This window comes from Epinephelus fuscoguttatus, linkage group LG16 (genome assembly GCF_011397635.1).
Source record: "Epinephelus fuscoguttatus linkage group LG16, E.fuscoguttatus.final_Chr_v1".
Lineage (NCBI taxonomy): Eukaryota > Metazoa > Chordata > Actinopteri > Perciformes > Serranidae > Epinephelus > Epinephelus fuscoguttatus.
The window spans coordinates 22,238,797-22,258,827 of record NC_064767.1 but is presented as its reverse complement, the minus strand read 5'-3'; the positions used below and the strand labels follow the sequence as shown (position 1 = coordinate 22,258,827).

The 20,031-nt window shown below is 41.7% G+C and overlaps 3 protein-coding genes across 5 annotated transcripts; 1 reads left to right on the top strand and 2 right to left on the bottom strand.

Annotated features, from left to right (window-relative positions):
- Positions 1 to 354: 354 nt before the first annotated feature.
- ubtd1a (ubiquitin domain containing 1a) lies at positions 355 to 6,485 on the bottom strand. Of its 2 annotated transcripts, XM_049600486.1 has the most exons (5): positions 6,134 to 6,485; positions 5,623 to 5,709; positions 1,525 to 1,752; positions 827 to 1,012; positions 355 to 611 (listed from the first exon to the last, which is right to left on the bottom strand). In XM_049600486.1, the coding sequence occupies exons 1-5, from the start codon at positions 6,183 to 6,185 to the stop codon at positions 397 to 399; spliced, it is 768 nt and encodes a 255-aa protein (XP_049456443.1). In that variant the 5' UTR covers positions 6,186 to 6,485; the 3' UTR covers positions 355 to 396. The 2 variants fall into 2 exon arrangements, with proteins under 2 accessions (XP_049456443.1, XP_049456444.1); XM_049600487.1 differs by lacking the exons at positions 5,623 to 5,709; positions 6,134 to 6,485 and adding an exon at positions 4,174 to 4,772.
- A 3,034-nt stretch (positions 6,486 to 9,519) lies between these two features.
- zdhhc16a (zinc finger DHHC-type palmitoyltransferase 16a) lies at positions 9,520 to 14,939 on the bottom strand. Of its 2 annotated transcripts, XM_049600405.1 has the most exons (11): positions 14,800 to 14,939; positions 13,178 to 13,435; positions 12,881 to 13,075; positions 12,686 to 12,774; positions 11,655 to 11,683; positions 11,434 to 11,567; positions 11,151 to 11,234; positions 10,976 to 11,061; positions 10,399 to 10,522; positions 10,102 to 10,172; positions 9,520 to 9,999 (listed from the first exon to the last, which is right to left on the bottom strand). In XM_049600405.1, the coding sequence occupies exons 2-11, from the start codon at positions 13,409 to 13,411 to the stop codon at positions 9,897 to 9,899; spliced, it is 1,149 nt and encodes a 382-aa protein (XP_049456362.1). In that variant the 5' UTR covers positions 13,412 to 13,435; positions 14,800 to 14,939; the 3' UTR covers positions 9,520 to 9,896. The 2 variants fall into 2 exon arrangements, with proteins under 2 accessions (XP_049456362.1, XP_049456363.1); XM_049600406.1 differs by lacking the exon at positions 11,151 to 11,234.
- A 186-nt stretch (positions 14,940 to 15,125) lies between these two features.
- mettl18 (methyltransferase like 18) lies at positions 15,126 to 19,789 on the top strand. Its single transcript, XM_049601107.1, has 2 exons — positions 15,126 to 15,396; positions 18,663 to 19,789. Exons 1-2 carry the CDS (start codon positions 15,292 to 15,294, stop codon positions 19,626 to 19,628), a joined length of 1,071 nt encoding a protein of 356 aa, XP_049457064.1. The 5' UTR covers positions 15,126 to 15,291; the 3' UTR covers positions 19,629 to 19,789.
- The last annotated feature ends 242 nt before the right edge of the window (positions 19,790 to 20,031 follow it).

Here is a 20,031-nt window from a genome sequence, read left to right as displayed (position 1 = left end):
CATATTGAGTTTAAGCACAAGTACAAACACACATGATGAGGAGGGGGACCCGTGTAAACAATAGAGCTGTGAGTTTATGTCCACACAGACAGACAGACAGACAGACAGACAGACAGACAGACACTGGGATGTGCATTATGGACTCTACTTCTAATCTAAAGTGTTTCAGTGCTTTTCAATATTTTTTACTTCATTTGGAAAAAGGAAAAAAATACAAAAAGGAGCAATATAAAAGCAATAATTTCTTATATAAAAATGTACACAAAATTCCACTGCATTGCCAACTGGAAATAATTTCAAGCCCTACTCCTATTCCTAGCCCCCCACCCCCCCACCCCCACCCCCTCTGGCACGTCCTTTATATTTTCTTCTCTTCATAGCCGCCTGTCTCACCCCTCAGTTAGCTATGACCGTAGGGTTCATATTAACAATCACTTGGACGACAAAGTCCTTCTGGATCTTGGCGTCTTGAAGACGAGTCTTGTCAGTCAGGAGCTTCCCGGAAAAGAACCACCTCTGGCGAGTCACGTCAATTTCCTCCTGTTCTTCCAATTGTTTCTTTAGCTCGGCGATGGAGTCCGCCATGCTGGCTGTCAGACGCACATCCTTTCCTAAGAACACCACAAGGCAAGAATAGAGTTGACACAGATTTCTGAGCAAGCTGTGAGACACTGAAAAGCTATGAATTATAGATCAGTCTCAAGCTGAGATGAGACAAGATGCAATGAAGTGTTGTGTGCATGCAATATGTAGAACATGTACTTCTGTAGATTTAAATGTCATATTATAAATATACATATTATAGGTTACACTGGGTGTTTCTTACCTGTTGACAATCGTACCCGCAGCTGGAACTCTTGTCTGCATGGAGGAGGTTGAGCTTGTTTTTGTGTGGAGTCAGAGACTTTGCTCTCAGTGGACGTTTCAGAGATGAGGTTGACAGGTGGGGCTAAAGTGTAAGCTGGGAGCTGGTAGCGGTTGCCCAGTTCATCATAACTCTCTGTGAGGGAGCCTGCAGTGGGAAAAATGGACTGCATAAACAACTGATTTCCAAAAACCCTCCTGTCAGTAACAGCAACTAACTTTATCCCTGACATAAACCTTTTCTCTCGTCAGATAATCCAGGGGAAGCATGATGACATTAACATCAACAACGCCATTGTCCTTGAACTAGCAAAACTCTTTTGTGTCAGTAGATAAATATGCAAGAACAGTGTGTGTTTTTTTCCACCTAACTCTGCCATGGCTTTCTGTGCACCAATCCATTCACAGTGGTCACGCAGCACTGCGACTATTATGTAACTATTACAGCAGTAATCTCTGAACAACTGATGCATGGGATTCTGCAAACTGTCCTTTGACATTTAGAGAATTATTACAGTGAGTTTATGCATTTGTGCTGAAAGTTCTAGGGTATTTGAAGCTTACAATTGATAGCTGGATGAAGCACATATCTCCATATCTGAGAGGGCATGTGTGTGAGTGTGTGTGTGAGTGTTCATGTGCCTGTGGGTGGTTTCATACCGTGTGGCAGGGTGATGCAGGCTCCATCCACTATAGCCTGCGCTAGCTCCAGGTCATTGCACTCCGCAGCCAGGGCTGCTGCTCTGAGTGCGTCCCAGATCTCTTTCCGTCCATCAAAGGCAGGAGCTGTGTCCCAAAACTCATCCCTCTTACTCCTCAACTGGCCCTCCGTCATCGGGTACTCGCTCTTCCACTTTGGACGCTCCTTCTTCAGGGGCTCATTGCGTCCTGAAAGTAAAAAAGAAGGGAGTGTTCAGTCTGATCAAAAGACCTATCCGATGTCATAGGATCAGGGCTACACTCTGCTGGACAGTCATGAAAACAACTTTGCACCTAATGATAGAATGGCCGCAGCTAAAACAGTTAATGTCAAAGGGATTATAGGGCAGTAAAACCAAGTATCTGGTAGTGAAGCTCTGAGAAACCTGCTGTTGATGGTTGCCAGGTTGGCTCAGGTCACAGCTGCTGTAAAATGGCTGAGCTGTTACCATTTACTCTCAGATACAACTGAGTGTCAAGAAATAATTTCCCATTATAATTCCCATTTTCCCTATTACAAGAAACATTATAGACGGTAAAAGCTTCAAATGTAATACAGCTTTATTGTGTTGTGTACATTTGGTTATATAAACACCAGTGAGGTCAGACATGGACAAAAAAGCTCATCTTAGGACTCCCATACTGACGGATCTTCAGTATTTAGCAAAAACAGCCCTTGAAAATACACAATTGTATCTGTGATATTCATTTGCAATATAGGCTAAGTAACTGTTATGCATGCAACTGCCCTTTGTCACAACTCAAACAACATATAAACCAAGTAGCTCCATACACCCACTGCAGGTGTCTCCATGCCTGTATATAGCATGTTAGATATACAGCACCAGCATACAGAGAAGGACCATTTGATTCACAGAGGGAGACAAATCAAAGTGATTATTTATAGCACTGTGGATTACTGCGGTGGCGAGTAACACATACATGTGCACTGACAAGCAGTCACATACACAAGCACACACCAGTGGATTATGGGCAGTAATCAGGTTCCACATAACAGGATTTATCTGCCCCTATCCCATGAGGCATTGGTTGGAGAGATGAGCACTCTTTGACCAATGAGAGCAAGCAGAAACGCTCAGGCACTATTACGAGCCCAAAACAACAAGCACATGGAAGTAAAAACACGTAGCATCTGCAAATTAATTATGACATCATCACTGCTACAATGTCACTCCCATCAAGCAAATGTCAATGCAGGCCTCCATATGATGATAAATGTGACAGCAGGGCCTATAGAGATGAGACGATGGCTTGAGTTTCAGATTTATATGAGGTGTATTCCTTGCATGCCTACATGCATGTACACATATCATCATTTACATTTTATGAATGAGTAATAAAAGGGTGAGTTTTAAAATCAAATTAACTATTTCTCCGTTTCAGAGCCATAATTACAGTATAGAAGAAGTCCAGTGTCTGTGATGTTACTGATATGCTATAACTTTCTACCTATGCTGCATTAACATGGGTTTTTAGCCATCGTGTTTGCTTTTGTGATTGAGCACAGGCAGCTGCAAAGTTGCAAAGGAGTCCATTAACATGCCAGCCAAACCAATGCAAATATTATTTGTGTCTGGACTCCTAACAAGCAACCTGACCTCTTGTTTGATGAACACTGACTTCAAGAAGTTTGCGCCTAACAGCTAGAGAAACAGCTGTCGAGAAATATGAGAATGAAAACCACTCCTAGTTTTTAGTTCAGAGAGTTCATGTGGGACATTTTTAAGTTTTAAAGCTTGTATTTGTAACATTACATAACTGGAGGAACTGTTTTGATTTGGGTTTTGTGCTTACGAGAATGAGGCAGATGCAACCAGTGATGACAACCTGCATTATTTGAAGAATGTTTTACCCACCTCCCTGCTGTAGTAAGTCAGTGGCCTAGTGTTTGTGTACAGTGGAGTGTGCGTGTTCACAGAGTGCAGCTTTGCCAGTGTGTCCTCAGATTTATCCCTCACTACCTGGAATCTAAGCTAAGGAAAGTTTTTTTTTCTTTTCCACAGGCATAAACATGTCTGATGGACGGAGGAACTACCAATTAAAATCCACTAAAACAGGAAATGATTAAGTTTCTGTTGTGTGAATTGAAGTGTTACTTTTGGGATATTATCATTGCTGCTCCATTTAAGTACCATTACTACTACTTGTTGTAATAGTTGTAGTATTTCAGCATGGTGCATACAAACAGCAGAAATGGATGGATGGACATGAATGCCTGTCATAATGGAAAATATATTAACTCAGAAACATCAGCACTGCAACTCTGAGTTAAATCAGCCTCACATCTCCATCAAAGTGACATCTGTGTTCCTCTCAATAAGCACATGCATTTCAGTTAGAGGTAGCAATGTGGATTTTCTCAATCATTTTGTTACGACCTCTTTCTGTTGTTTGTTTTCTCTGTAGTCATTTGTTCTATTTCCATTTACAGTATACATTGTTTGTTGCCCTAAAAGCCTTCATACATTAACAACAGCATCAACAGTGCAGACTATCTCTGAGACTAATTATGGCACAACACAGTCAGCAGTGCAAAAACCAAAATCATGTCAGCATCTCTTTCACCCCACACCCAAAACCAATACTTACTTTTCAGCAAGATCCTCAAGGGTGTGTTTGGGCCGTGATAGTAGGTGTACTCCCTTGAGTTTGGTACTCCCATAGCTGCTCTTACTCTGAGGTTTGATGTGAGTCAGTTAAAAGTCCGCATTAATGACCTACAGACACCAACCCTGAAGAAGAGGACAGTCCTGTCGTGTCCAACCACCTTGCTTCAACACACCGCCCAACTGTCGATACAATCACCTGATCTAGTTTGCCGCGATATGCAGACTGAGATTCGGAGCTCAGTGAACCGTCGTAACACTTCCCCAGTTGCTTAAAAATGACAACACTCCCTCCACTTATATCCCTTCTGATTGAAAATACCTCGCAAGCCCAAAATACCACAGGATCAGTTCATGGAATGAGGTTCAAAATGAGGAGATAGTAAACTCAGTGTCCTAGGCAGAAGGTGGCTTCTTTACACAAGAGGCCTAATCCTATCAGCTCTATTTAGAGGCAGGATAGAAATACTCAAAGGCAACATGCTAAACCTATTAGCAGACAATAAACCCTTGTCAGACTATTACAGTCTGAAGGAGAAGCTACTTCTGCGAACTGCCCACAACAGGTGATTGTTTCCTGCGAGACGACTCTGCTATTTATATGAATAAAAACAAACCTGCCTCTCAGATGCTGATCAACAAATAGTTATCTAACAATTGTAGGAGGTCTGAGTCTGTGACGTGTGAGGTGGTGCATGTCTGGCTAGCAGGTAAATGATTTCTTTTTGCATGTAAATATGTTTTAAAAATCCTGCACCAAGTAGGTCAAACTTTGACATGAAAACTCTCTGTGCAGACCACCGCTGCTGCTGCTGCTGCTGCTGCTGGTACTGCTGCCGCTCCATACATAATGCATGACAATCCAGCTGAGTGCACAGCCGCTTTTTCCACAAGGAGTGGATTGCCTGGTGTTTACATAAAACACTGTCGTATCGGGGCAGGTCCTCTGCACAGATTAGACACATGACGAGCCGGCCTGAAACATTTAACACCTGAGACAGTAAGCTGTCAGACTGAGAAAGACATCAGTGCAACACGAGTGTAGCAAAGCATCCTGCCCCAGCCTGCATGTTAACATAGGTGCATGAATTGTTAAGGCTTCTTCTTATGAAAACTGCTGCTCTGTGCTGGTTCTGATAACGTGTCCTTATATAAGTATGTGTCAGAGGATGTGTGCACACTCACCACAGAAGCAATTTCTAACATTATAGTAGGTTAATAGGCCTTTAAAAATATTAGTAGGCTTTCTTAAACTCATATTGTCACCTTCATTTGATTTGTAACACCTAACAAATGAACCTGTCTTATTCCCAGTGTGTGGTTTAAGGGCATCATCTCTTGTGTCTAATTCACATTTTGTGCAGCAAAGCATTCACAAAAACATGTCCTTATTTCATAAACCTAGAGGCTGCAGCTCAATCCAGCTTCTTACCTCCACGTTTTTTGATCCTTGTCGAGCTTCGGGCACTCCCTTGTCCATCCATCCTACTCCTCCCCACACAGCCTCCCATCACTGTCCCTACAAGCCACACCAAGGAGAAAAATCATCAGTCTGTCTATTAATGCTTTAAAATGCACGTGCGATCACGTCGGATACGTAAACATAATATAAAGATGATGGTAAATTAGGTGCCTTATGTGAAAAGCATCATCAGGGAATAATGACAGCTCAGCACTCCTTGTTCCTGTGAGGTCAGACAAGCTGCGATGTTTACGTCACGTGTACTGCCAGCTGACTGGGGCACGCGCCTGAACCTCATGCGGCTCTGATTTTTCCAGGCAAATATTTTAAAAAAAAAATGTGTTCATGCATGATTACAATTTATAGTATATGTTTATAATTGAAAGGATGTATGCTACTTCCGATTGGATTTAGCAGTCTTATCAGTCACAGGCCGTTTCATATATTAGGCTAGTATTAACAAACAATTTATTTTGCCTACCGGAAATCCAGTCTGCTAAATTATGCATCCGTCTGCAGTTTGCTTGCCACATCCGAACTTGCTTCCAAGTGAAGTTATCACCGTGACGCGACGATCAGCAGGAGATGCGAGTCAGCAGGTTGACAAACTGGGAGCAGTGTGTGTGTGTGTGTGTGTGTGTGTGTGTGTGTGCAGAGCTGGCGGGCTGGTGACCAGTCTGGACCTGCAGACCTTCCAGGAAATGTGAACAGCTTCTCCAAAAAATAATAATAAAAAGAAATGCAATCAACATCCGTTTCCCCCACGAATCATAATGAATGCAGCTCACCCGTACAATCCCTTTGCACTGATCTAGAATTAAATCCCCATCACGCTGCACGCATGCGCAGATTGGACCAACTCTTCACCTCTGCGTCAAGATAATCAGAGTAAAAGCGGAAACTGAGAAATTACCCCTCCAGAATAATGGAAGAATTGGAAATAATTAACAATTTAATTTGCAAATAAGCAGAATTTTGAAATAACAAAAAACATTCATTACTATAAACTTGGTGATGAAACAAAAATATTAAAAAATATTCGGGGTTACTGTGAAATAGACGCTTGTAACCCCTGTAATAAGAATTTTAGTCTGAAATGCAAGGCGGAAGTAATTTTATTATTGTTATATTAGTGTTTCTTGACGTTTCTCCACTGGCAGGGAACATTGTACTGGCCTTATTTCAATGAAATCTAGTATCTGCCCTAAAACGCACACACCTCTTTTAATGATATAACAAAACAATTAAGTAACCAAGTATCGTTGTTGGTGTTTCCTCCAAAAACTCACTTCTACAAGGTTATTGCTTAGCTATTAACAGTTTATTTAAAATAAAACTGCGTGAAACCAGTCTGATACAAAACCACCAATAGGCCTATGTCGTTTCAAGTAAAGTCTTGTATGCAGCCTGAATAAAGTCAACTATCAAGTTTAAATCTATATTGGATTATGTTGTATCTCAGGCTGGGAGCAAGTTAAATCCTATCCAATTTAAAACTGGCACAAAAATTGAGTTAACTCTACCATCTCATCTATTAACAGGTGATGTACAGTATATGCAGGTAAGGGTAAGGTGTGGTGGAATACTCTGTTATTGCTCATGAAGCCAAGCATCCAAATCTTCCTGGGATGATGTAAGTATGTGCTCTTGATAGAAAATGAGCCAATTGAATGTGCTCAACTTGATCCTGGCCTTCATGAAAACACTACATTTCTTGAGAGTATGTGTAGTGTTGTAACCATCTGGGAACAAGAGCACATAAAGACAATGTGGTGTATTTGCACCATACAGACAAGGGCATACTGTGACGCAAAGCAAACCAGGTAAATGTTTAGGGCCATGACAAAAAGTTTGGGAAAAGGGGCCCTGATGACCACTGATATCGGTACAATTTGCAATGACAGCTTTAAACCACCTAAAACCTCCTATAAGGCACTAGGTAGTGCTGCTGCCACTAAAAACCTGAATGAGGCCCCTTGTAGGTATCGTATCTACTGTATCACATTATGTGCATTTATTACTACTCAGCCCCCCATACTGAGAGACAAACTCAGAAGTATGGTGATGGCCTCCTCCTTGACTTCCTGGATCACAGACTATTTAACAGCAAGGCCACAGTTCATCAGCCTGGGGAATTGTGTTTCTGGGACACTGGCGTGCAGCACGAGGGCCCCACTGGGGACAGCTCTGGCTCTGTCCCTGTTCACACTGTGCACATCCGACTTTAAGAGTCCTGCCACATTTGGAAGTATTGAGGTGATACAGCTGTTGTGGCATGTGTGTGAAGTGGACAGGAGGGGAAGTATAGGGACCTGCTGGAGGCCCTCGACTGGAGCAATAAGAACTGCCTCTTCCTGAACACCACCAAGACTGAGGAGATGGTGGTGGACTACAGAGGATCAAAGCCACCCTGCCAGCCAGTCTGCATAGGGGAGGAGGTCATTTAGGTTGTGCATACCTATAAATACTTGGGTGTGCTCCTGGACAACAAGCTGGACTGCTCTGCAAATACGAATGCTCTGTACGAGAAAGAGCACTCATGAGACGCAAATCTTTTGATGTTTGCAAGTTTGCTGTTCATGTTTCATCACACTGTGGTGGTGAGTGCCCTGTTTTATGCTGCAGTCTATTAGGGAAGCAGCATGACCTGCTTGCCTGGGTGGTTAAACAGGCCAGCTCAGTGCTAGGCAGGAGACTGTACTCACTGGGAACTGTGGTGAAAGGGCGCACATAGAATAAGCTGCAAGCCGTAATGGACAATGTCAATCACCATCTCCGCAACATCCTGGCAGGACAGTGGAGCAGCTGCAGTGAGGACTCGAGAGGTTCAGGAGATCCTTTGTCCCTACAGCCATTAGGCTTTTTAACACCTAAATACCTGAAGTACAACTGTGTGTAACACCAACATACCGAAATACCAGAAGGAGAGAAAATATTTTTTTAAAAAAAGAATAGTATGCAGTTTTAATATTACTACTGAAAAGCTGTTGTTTCCTGATTATCAATATTGATGACTTCTAAAATAAACCACACTGATAAAAAACTGCAGGATTCTTGTTTTTCTCAATTAGAGCACTCCTCATTATCCTCCTCCTCTGAACATACTGTGCAGCTTCTGACTAAACTTGACGTGTTGAACACTGGCATCTGCTGGAAGACTGAATACTGACACCTCTGTGTCTGTGCACAGTATGTGTGTGTGTGTGTGTGTGTGTGTGTGTGTGTGTGTGTGTGTGTGAGTGAGTGTCATCTGTTTCAGATGCAGTGGGGGATGTGATGAGCAGTGGCAGGGTGAAAGAGGGTTGGAAACAGACTGAAATCTGTTATCATCCCTTAATCTCCTCTCTCCTTATCTGCCAGTCTCTCTCTTTTGCATTCCCCCTTTAACTGACAACATCACCAATATTTTCTAATTGTCTGCTTATCAAAGGCATTAAATGCAAATTTTATATCAATAATATGTCCTGGGAATAATTTCATGCCAGCAGGATTTTAGCAGAGTTAAAAGAAAACTTTTCATATCTCATCTTGTTCATCTGCTATCATCTCAACTGCTGTGGCTGCTTGTTTCTGATGTAATACATACATATGAATCTGCAGATCAAATCTGCATCTCAATTAATCCCCCCCACCACTACTAGCAGCATGTCTCTGCGTCTGTTTGCGTAAGCATTGCTGTGACATAACACTGGGGCTGGAGTTTGCCTGCTCAGTATTGTGAAGAGATCCTGGTGCCTACCTTGAAATCACTAGAGTGAATATTCATACTTTTTGAAAAGAGTGATGTAAAAAAAAACGCAATCTATGTATGAAATAAGAGTGAATGCTCATCTATGGTAAGAACTGAGTATTCACTGTGCCAAACTGTTTAAATAAAGCAATTTATAAAGATTTATTAACTTAACAGGTACAAAATACAGATAAATTACACATTATCATGGTGCTGCAGTCTCCGCAACGCTCAGAGTCAAGTAAGACCTGTTTGTAAGAATAAGTAAAACCCAGTAAAGAGCAATCATCCATGACACATTGCCTCCTCACTGTTGAAAAATGTAGACCGTCAAACCATGAGCAAAGCCTTTGCAAGTTCTTGAGGTATTGGAGGTTGACGTGACCCCATTTCTTCAGCTGAATGGAGCCACCATGCAAGGATCCTTTAAGCCAACCAGATCAAATGTCCAGAGCTGGTTGGACTCAGCAAAAACTGCTGGAATTAGGCTACAAGTATGCCTGAGTAGAGTCTGTCATACGGGTATTAGGTCCTTCTTAAAAGGGAATGCAACCCATGTCAAGCCATCTCCAAGCGGGGCGTGTCCAGAGGGGAGGAGAACACGCGTCACCCAGTGGCTACAGACAAAAGATGAGGTAAAACAGGTTACAAGAAGTACAGGGCAGCATTGGTCATATATAATGTGCAGGTACCTGAACAGAAAATCATTACAGACACACCTTCTCTTTTCCACACCAAAGAAGACTTTCCAGTTGTTCAGCCTGCCATAGTTGAACGGGTTTCTGTAAACCTGACAGAGAAGTTAAAGGAAAACAAAGGGGCAATTAAAAACCTATTAAACCTCCCTTAAAGGGACAGTTCACCCTCAATTAAATATTCACATCTCTCCTCTTATCAGTCTAGACTGCTTTAGTGTAAGCTGCAGAATGTTGGAGACACTGTTTTTTGATTTGGGGTTTCCCTTGACTTAATACAGCCTGAATTATTTTAGCTTTTGATATATTGAACAAGCTTACCCGTCCTCGTCTTGCCAGTCGCTTTGTCTCTTTGCTGTTGATGTGTTTTTCGATGCTGGTCTCCCCTCTGGATATGAGCATTGCATGCCAAAAGGTCAGGGCTCCCAGGGCCAATCCCACAGTGCTGAGAGACCAAAAGACATTATATTTGATCTGCTGCCGCATTAAGAATGCGTAATATGCAGTGCACCATGTTTGGAGTTGGCCTGATAGAAATCACTGTACTGTATTATTTTGTAAGTCATGACGCATCTGCCAACAATAGCTGACAGAGAGGGACTAAAATGGTTTTCCAAACATTTCATACATTTGTATCCCTCTAGCTGTTACACCTCTGCAGCTCCTACATTGCCTTTGTACACTGCATTGTGGAACAACTGTGTCCATCAGCAGCACACTGAGACTTTTTAGCATATTTGGTATCCATACTAATAAGTTTGAGTATCCTTAATTGTGCCATTTTTCCAATGTGAAACCACTTCATACACATAACCTGCTTTGAATAATGGATTTGTGTAGCAGCAGATGGCATGGTATGCTATGTATAGCAAGGTGCAAGATGAAACGTGTATTTTACCTGGTGAGCACCCACATGTAGATGATGCTCTTATGAATCATCTTATCCTTGAAGGTGTACGGAGGTGCAGCTGTCTGATAGGTGGTCTTGACATAAATGAAAAGAGCACATGTTACATAACAGATAATAAAAAACACTTAAGCTTAATCATCTTAGTGTCTGTGTACATTTGTACCTGCCCAGGGGGGAGAAGCCCTATGAGAAGTCCCATCCCTGTTACTGGCACCCCTGGCTTTTCCGCATCCATATGCTTAAAGCGCTAATGGAAGAGCCCGCACACAGAAACCCGAGTGTTAAAGACAGAAACAAGACAGTGTCAGTGAGGAACAGTTAAGCCCCGCAGAGAAAGACGCCAAACATGGATAAAAAGTAACAGACAAAACCCAACAATCCCTCCAAGCACAGAACCGCAAATAGGCCCACAGGCAGCAGCAGTCCAAGCAATCTGAGCATCTTACCTCGATAGCATTGTACGCATCTAGGAACATGTTTCTGCCACTGATGCTACAGTAGACACAGCCCATGGCCATGAAGAGGCAGAAGGAGAAGAAGTACCGGTGGTTGAAATGGCCCACACAGTTATTTAGCCAAGCTGAGATGCCGGCGTTAAGGAAAACCACCATCTCCTCAGAGTCACATCAAAATACAATATTTGAAACAATATTTGCACAAAGGATACGACAATGATGGTCCATTTTCAGAATGCACCTGCAAAAAGAAAAAGAAAATATGAATTCTGACACCTAACAGACAACTCTGCAGGTTTTTTCTTGCTTAACATTAAGTTATGGCACCCAAAAGTCTGCCACCAAAAGAGTTGTTGCTAACCAGGTCTGTCCCCTGTAAATCCAATGAATTCCACTAAGCAGTCGAAAGGATATTGGTCGATAAAGATATTTCAGTCAGTTAAAGCTGGGGTAGAAAGTTTAATTTTGGCCTCATTGAACAAAAATCCCATAATACACTTTGAGCACATTGTAATTAAAGTGGCCTGAGACAACGCTCGATTTCTGCACCTTCTCTTGACTCTGTTTTGAGGCTTTAGAAAATCTAGGCCACGATTGGACACTTGAGGCAATCACAGGTCATTTTCCAAGAGAATGCATTGCTATTGGCTGTTCTGCAAATGCAGATGTGCATGCACGCCCCTTCTGTGAAAGCCTGGTAATGGTACAAAGTCTTGCATAGAGAGTTGCTATTCCAGCATTAGTAACAACTGCCTACATTGCAAAGCAACCCAAAAAAGGAAGGCGGATTTTAAAAAAGAGAGTCCAACAACAAACAAATTAAAATGTGTCAATATCAGTGAAGTGTTTCAGAGGTGGACAGAAAATGCTGCTGACAGATTCTGGCTGAATTTGAGTCCGTCTCTTGAGCTGCTGCTCACTGTCCACATGGGGAAGACGCCCCCACAGCAGCAGGGAGAAAGGGGCAATGGGTGGCTGCACAAATGAGCTATGTGCAGCTCTATAAAATGTATAGGAAACACTGGAATCCTGTAGGAAGCATGTGCATATGCATGTACTTGTCTGGTGGAAGAGGTTTAGGACAGAGAGGGGAGAGCTGCAGGAGGAAGGTGTCTTTTCAGATTCTTCCATTTGTTTTTGTTTTTTTTCCTTCCAGATTTCTGCCTACCCCAGCTTTCTATGGAGATTGCAAAATTACATGTTAGGACAATACCAGAAACAAAGAAAAATGACACTGACTCACCTGTTACAGATGCCACAGTGGTGTGTTCTTGCTGGTTTGGGCATGATGCACTTTTTGCAGAATGACACAAAAGGACTGTCATTTTTTTCCTGATTGAAAGAACACATTTATGTTGCATTACCAGGTATAACTTTAATTCAAACCCAGATTAGTAAAGTTTTGTGGTTCTGCAGTAAAGTGTACTTGGTATCTTACTGTAGGGGGGTACCCTGGGGAAGTCATGGCGGCCTTGTAGTAATGGAAAACAATCATAACGAGGTTCCAGTGGCCATAACAAAGGTGCCACGCAATCCATCCAGGGGAGTACGTGCTGAGGGCCATAGGCAGTAGGACCAGATAGGCTACCAACAAGACGGAGCTCGTCAGTATCACCACCAAAGTGACAAACACCTGTGAGGCAAAGATAAGGGACACATGTAGAGAACTTTCCTCAGAGGAAAACTTTTAAACTCTCTGTAACCAAAAAGCCCACAGACAAACCCACGCACTCACCGAGCCAAACCAGCGTGTGATATAATCCACAGTCCAAAACACTGGTTCAAAGACTGAGTCAAAAACCACATCTGAGTCTGTGAGGGAGTTAAAGTAAAGTGAGTTCACCAGCAGTTTCATGTAAGCCCATAATTCCCTTATCCAAAAGGGCAGTGTGATCCTTCCTCTCCTGGTGCATGACCGCAACCGCACAAACCGCAGCAGGTGGAGTGCTGAGCTGGGACAACACCGCATCCTGCATCTGTGATGTGCACACACCTAAAAGAAAGTAAAGAAACGACAACACACACAAAAACAAAAATTAACCAAATGTAACTGTTTTTTAAGGATATTTGTGGTGGCTTTTTATGCCTTTATTAGAAAGGACAGATAAAGCATGAAAAGGGGAGAGAGAGTGAGGATGACGGGCAGCAAAGGGCAGTGGGTTGGAATCAAAACTGCAGCTGCTGCAGCCTTTGTACATGGGGCGCCCACTCTATCAGGTGAGCTAGTGAGCAACCCGTGACTATTTTATTATAAACACTAATGGCATGTATAACTCATATTTATAGATCCTAATTATTTTCATTTTCACACAATCTGCTTTATATTTTCTAAGTTAATAAATGAATTTCTTGGTCTGTAAATTTGTAGAAAAATAGTGATGTCCATGGCAATTTCCTTAAGCACAAGGTAACCACCTGATTTGTTTGACAAACAATCCAAAACCAAGATATTAAAGTTACTATCCCCTAAGACACAAAAATTAGAATCAGAACCAGAAACACTTTCTTGTTCCCCAAAATTGGATCACGTCAAAGTTGCTGGTATATATATAGGCACAAAGAAAATATAACAAAAGAGAAAAATAATAACTATGCCAAATTGCTTGCAGACAATAAGCTGTAAGCAGACAATGTTTGGCATTTAAGCTTGAAAAACGACAAAAACAATTAATCGATTACCTGAATAGCCACCAATTAATTGTCTGTCAATTGACTACTGGTTTCCACTCTGTTCCAGTACATCATATCAAACTTACCTAAGGCTGAATTTGGGAGCCAGTCAACTTGGATTTCTTTTGTTGTTGCTGAGTTATTTTTATATCAGACATCCGTCTGTGCCAAGTGATACTTCAACTTTATCCAGCTGTCATTTAACGGTGCAGCTAGATCAAAAGCCCAGACCATTTACTTGAATAAAACATAGATATACAAGCAACCAAACAATCAGTTGACAGTTGAACAATCGAGCTATCAGGTAAATGTGCTAAAGCCTAGTTGCTTTGCTGCATTCCAGACAGGGTGGAGTCTGGGTGGAGGTTTTGCAGCCACCTCAGGTGTAAGGGGTGCAGTGGTCTGAAGTGGAGCTGAGTTTATCAGCAGCAGTAGCATTCAGCCTAACACCATCAGACAATGTAAGGCTATTTTTCAAACACCATTACAAGACAATAAGCTAAACTACGGCCTCGTGAAAGCCTGAACATTTAATGTGTCCATAATGTTCACTCCTGTAAACAGTCCTACAGAGTCCTGCTCCCAAATCCCTTTTGTATGGATGTCTGTTTACTGTGTTTTCCCGACGCTGTGCGCTGCGCTGTGGTATTTAATAACATTTTAAAAATATTTTAGGGTAATACTCACTGTTCTATGAAGGCAAGGAACCTGTCGAAACCAGCCCTGCTGTCGACATTTTCAAAAGGAAAGCAAAAACGGGATTAATGCCACATATCAGCGAAGAAGGGCAGGATCATGGACCTCTTGTGACAGTTAACAGATCTGAATCCTGATCCCGAGTTAGTGCGCTTGCGCAGACATCGCGGCGAAATGCATCCTGGTAGTTTGAGTCAGGAATTAAAGACGTCGTTTCAAGAAAGGATGGTTTCTCAAAAAATGCCTCTAAACCTAATTACACTTGACTAGAAAAGGTTACTCTATTCCATTAATAAAAAAAATTAACAAGTTAGGGCTCGGTTAGAGCGGTTCTCAGCATTCTGGGACTTGTAGTTCTTACACGGAGCGGCTCTGCTGAGTGACGCCACAGCACGACAGACTGCTCGCCATGTGGATCCTGCAGTAAGCGGTGGTACCGACTCTCCAACCTCAAGCTAGCTGTGTGCAGCGCTGTCAGTCATCATGTCATTTAGCTTTAACTTCGATGTTCCAGCACTAACAACAAAGCCAGACGACGTGGATGAAAATGAACTGCAAAACGGAAAGAAAGGCAATGCTGCTAAATCTGTGAGTAACGTTAACGTTAGCTCGCTAATAGTGTGTGTTAGGTTAAGTTACTCAAACTGCTCAAAGCTGTCAAATGAATGTGAGATAGTTAGTTTAGACTAGAGACGTATGCCAGTCCACCTGGTGGCATGGGTAAGGTCGTTATTTAAAAAAGGAACATAATGTGCATGCAGTGGCGTGTATGGTTTTATGAGGGCTTGGGGCAGTGAAGGAAGAAGAGGACCCTCACTGGGCTTAGACCTATTATTATGTAAACTTTATTTAACAATTTAGAATTACAACAATAAGGCAATATTATTGAGTAAATGGGCTTGAAACTGAGTAGGGAAAAAAAGAGAGAAAAAATGATAAATTATAATAAAGGAAAAATTAAAATACTTGGAATAAATAAATAAAGATACAAATTATAAATAATGCAACAGAAATAATACAAAACTAAGTTAACTGGTCTTCATTTGAAAGTGAAAGGTATTATTTTAAGTGCCCGTTAATTTGTAAATTCCGACAGAGCTGAGCAGTTCCTTTGCTTATTTAGATTTAATGCACTTTAGGGAGTAACAGTGCAACAAAAATTCAGTGTAGAGGGCTTTAAAGATGGGTGGTGTTTTCATAAAGTCTGCTTTGTGCGTGCTATATTTAGCCATAATGATAGGCGTAAACCTTATTATTATTACTGCCTAACATCAGCATTGCATTAACATTTATAGATCATAGGAGAACAAGTAAGTCTTGGACAGTATAAAGCAAAGAAAGCAAAACACTAACTTATTGCTTGTGAAAGTAAAAGTGAAAATTAAAAAAAAAAAAAGAATGATTTAAGGTCCACTTACTACCACATCATGGTATTCACCCCTTATGAATTTATACATCAATAGGCATGAATTCAAGGGGTCAATATCCTAATTTATGAAACAGATTTAATAAAAAACAAAAGAAAAGTAGTAAAATGAGGACTCCCTAGTGTAGTGGTTGGAGCACTCATCTTCCATTCAGAAGGTCCAGGGCTCGAATCCCACTGGGGTCAACCTCAGCAAAGGCATGCAGTCGCAAGAGGTTCTCACCGCCGAATTAAACGGGATCACATTCCTTCAGGAGGATTCAGGATAAGAGATTAACTCCAGAATCTGAGCCAAGTCCTCAACGCGGATGCATCTCAAGTTCAATGCAGACGGGAGGTTCCAGACGTTAAAATGGATTCAATAAAAAAAGTAATAAAAAATAAACTTGAGATGACTAAAGATAAACAATTCTCGAACAATTATACAGTTTTTCAATATACACTAATAATTGATGTGGTATTTATTTAGAATAATGACAGATAATTTATCTTTACAGACATTTCCTTTTACAGAGGAGAGTTGAGACTAAATCAGAGGACTGAAGAGTATTGATTTTAAGATTTATCCAACTATGATTATACAACAAGTAGTTCCGACCAAGCAATCTATTTGGTCAATAAGAAATTTAGAATGTGCTCAAATAAGCATAACTGCATACCTGGCTCATCATTAAAAATATTACATGGCAACATTGTAACTGCCAGAGCAAAACCAAAAGGCTATTAAATGGATGGATTTGTTTAAAAAAGATGAGGCTGCTGCTGCTGTTGCTTTGGTTCATACTAAACACACACACGATCTATATGAATTCATAAATATGGCCTAAAATCTAAAGAAAAACTCTTCACAATCCTGAAAATATTAGATAGCCTAATATACAAATATAATTATACAACAAGTAGTTCTGACCAAGCAATCTGATTGGTCGACAAGACATTTAAATTGTGCTCAAATCAGCATAACAGCACACCTGGCTCATCACTAAAAATATTACTCCGCCATATCCATGGCAACGCTGTTACTGTTAATAGTTGTTTTATCGCAATTACAATCGAGGGTGTGCTTAGACATCATTTGTGGCAAAACAGTGATGCGGTCAGGACCGAGGCGCTTGCACCGAGGTCCATACGCGTCACTAAAGTGCCACAAATGACGTTTGAGCACACCCTCGAGCGTAATATTGCTTAAATATAGACCTGTCTCCTGTTATAGTAGTAGGAAAATATGCTGTTGAATGGACCAGAAATCGTCAGGGGTACACACACACACACACACACAAGAACTATGCATGAAGCAAGTTCCACTGTATGATTTCAACACAGTTACCAATGTAAATTGAAATGTAAGGTAGGTGTGCTTCCTCTAGAGAGTGTAGGTTGACAATCTCCTTGCCCATGAGCCATGATGTCACAGGGCAGAGGCATGTCAATAAAAAGTCATCACAGAAACCATACAAGGTCATTCTGATAGCTGACTGTGTGAGTCGACATTGCAGTGTCTGACGTCAAAGTTCAGAGGCATGTAAGAAAAAAAACAAAATCAGGAATTTTTATTTAAACTGAAAGTGTGACTACATGAGCAGTTTGACGACTAAGCCACACATGATATCTGGAGTTTTGCTGTACTTGCAACAGTGTTTCGGTCACACAGTAAATCACATGGTTGATTTGTAACAGTCTCATGTCTTAGATTCATCAGCCAGTCATCCAGTCCTTTTCTAATAGATCATATTTTACAGTGTAAAGAGCATTTTGTAACTAATAAATACACGTACAAACAAACAAAATAAAGTAGATAGTCTATAGCATAATTGTAAACCAGTTAATATCCAGTCAAAGACAGCACTGCTATGCATTCGTATAGATTCAAGTTGTTACATGTTCATAAGATCCCAGACTGAATAACAGATCATCTGCTTCATTTGATGTCACAAAATTAATCTCAAAAGCAGATCTCACGTGAGTCATGTCAGCTGAAACTTGGAGTTTGGACCCAGTGTCAGTGTAGTCTAGTTTTGTGAATGTTTCAACCTCACGTCAGTGATATCGGAATTAAAAGTAACTCAATAAAGTACCAAAGTGAGTGACAGTGATATTAAAATTGTTTTAATAAAACATGAACAGTGTTTCTGTCCAAAACACTGACAGCCCACAACACAGCATACTTATGACCTCCACAATTCGTAGGAAATTCCTCTGAACACCCAAAAGCACCATGATTATTTATATCTGAACATTCCTGTGCCGTGAGTAGTTGCCTCCAGCGTCACATCCTAGGCATATTTTCTGATTTATATATCTGTACTTCCAAATGTTTGTCAAGCCGGGATATTTTCAGCTTGAGGCACATGTTTTCTATGAATTGTAGTCATATATTCACACAGACCTGTCACACACACAATCATTCACACTGTTTTGTGTTTTTCAGGTGAAGGAAGATACCAAACCAGCAGAGCCAGCAAAAGAAGCCAAAGAGCACGTTCAGCCATCTGACCCACACTTCCTCCTCAGGGATGCTGTTACTGAAACAGTTACCATAGGAGCTCTTCCCCCTCTTCACTTCCTCAATGAGACGGTTTTCGAAAAGACAGCCTCCGAGAGAGATGACGGTGAGGAAATTCTCTCGCGCACCGCTGAGCAGAGGTCTGATCTCATCTCTGGCGTGTACGAGGGGGGGCTGAAAGTGTGGGAGTGCACTTACGACCTTCTGGAGCTGATTGAGAAAGACGGAGAGACCTTTGGGGGGAAGGCGGTCTTGGATTTGGGCTGTGGCGCGGGGCTGTTGGGAATACTGGCTCTGCAGAGAGGAGCCAGGGAGGTCCACTTCCAAGATTATAACAGTACAGTTATTGAACAGCTCACAGTGCCAAATGTAATGCTTAACTGCCAAGAGGATGATGAAGTGGACAGTGAAGATGACAAAGAAAGGAAGGGAAAGGGGAAAATCCAGGAGGAAGGTGGTTGTAAGAAGATGAAAGCGAAACAGGAGGTAAAAGATGACGACCCACCCCCTAAGATAAGAGCCGTTGACCTATCCCAAAACCCAGTACTAGCCAAGTGTCGATTTTTCTCCGGTGACTGGAGCACGTTTCTTGCTCTGCTTCAAAAGGAGAACCCACATCCCAAATATGACATTATATTCACCTCAGAGACAATATACAACACTGCTTACTACCCAGTGCTACATGAGACCCTCCACAGACTGCTCGCCCCAGATGGACTCATCTACCTCGCCACCAAGTCCCACTACTTTGGTGTAGGTGGTGGGCTGCACCTGTTTGAGACGTTTGTGGAGCAGAGGGGTGTTTTCTCTTTGGATCACCGGTGGGACGGGGAAGAAGGACTTCAGAGACATGTAGTAGTCCTACGTTTTAAAACTGTAAAAGCAACTTGAATAATAAAAAAAAAAATGTCTGTTTCCACTTTGAGGAGGAATCACTGCACAGTTTAATCCTAATTCATATCAGGACTTCATTTTTATTTGAAGCTTGTGCGTGATATGTAACAGCAACCATGGTGAAACAAGGAAAAGCTGTAATAAAATATGCTGTCTTATCTCCTGTTTGGTCTTTGGTCACCTATACCTTCTCTCACTTCCTATATGGACATTTGAATATGTCTGCTGGTAAGTGAAGTGCAGTTGAAAGGGGCTGTTACAGGTCTTTAGACGCATGGGGAGGAAAGAAAGGAAATGGGCTCAGTGACCTTTGCAAGTGATTTCCCCAGTGTTCAAACAGCAGCATGAAAGCCAGGCTTGTTTCTGAAGTCCAGCGCAAAATGTCAATTGCAACTTATCC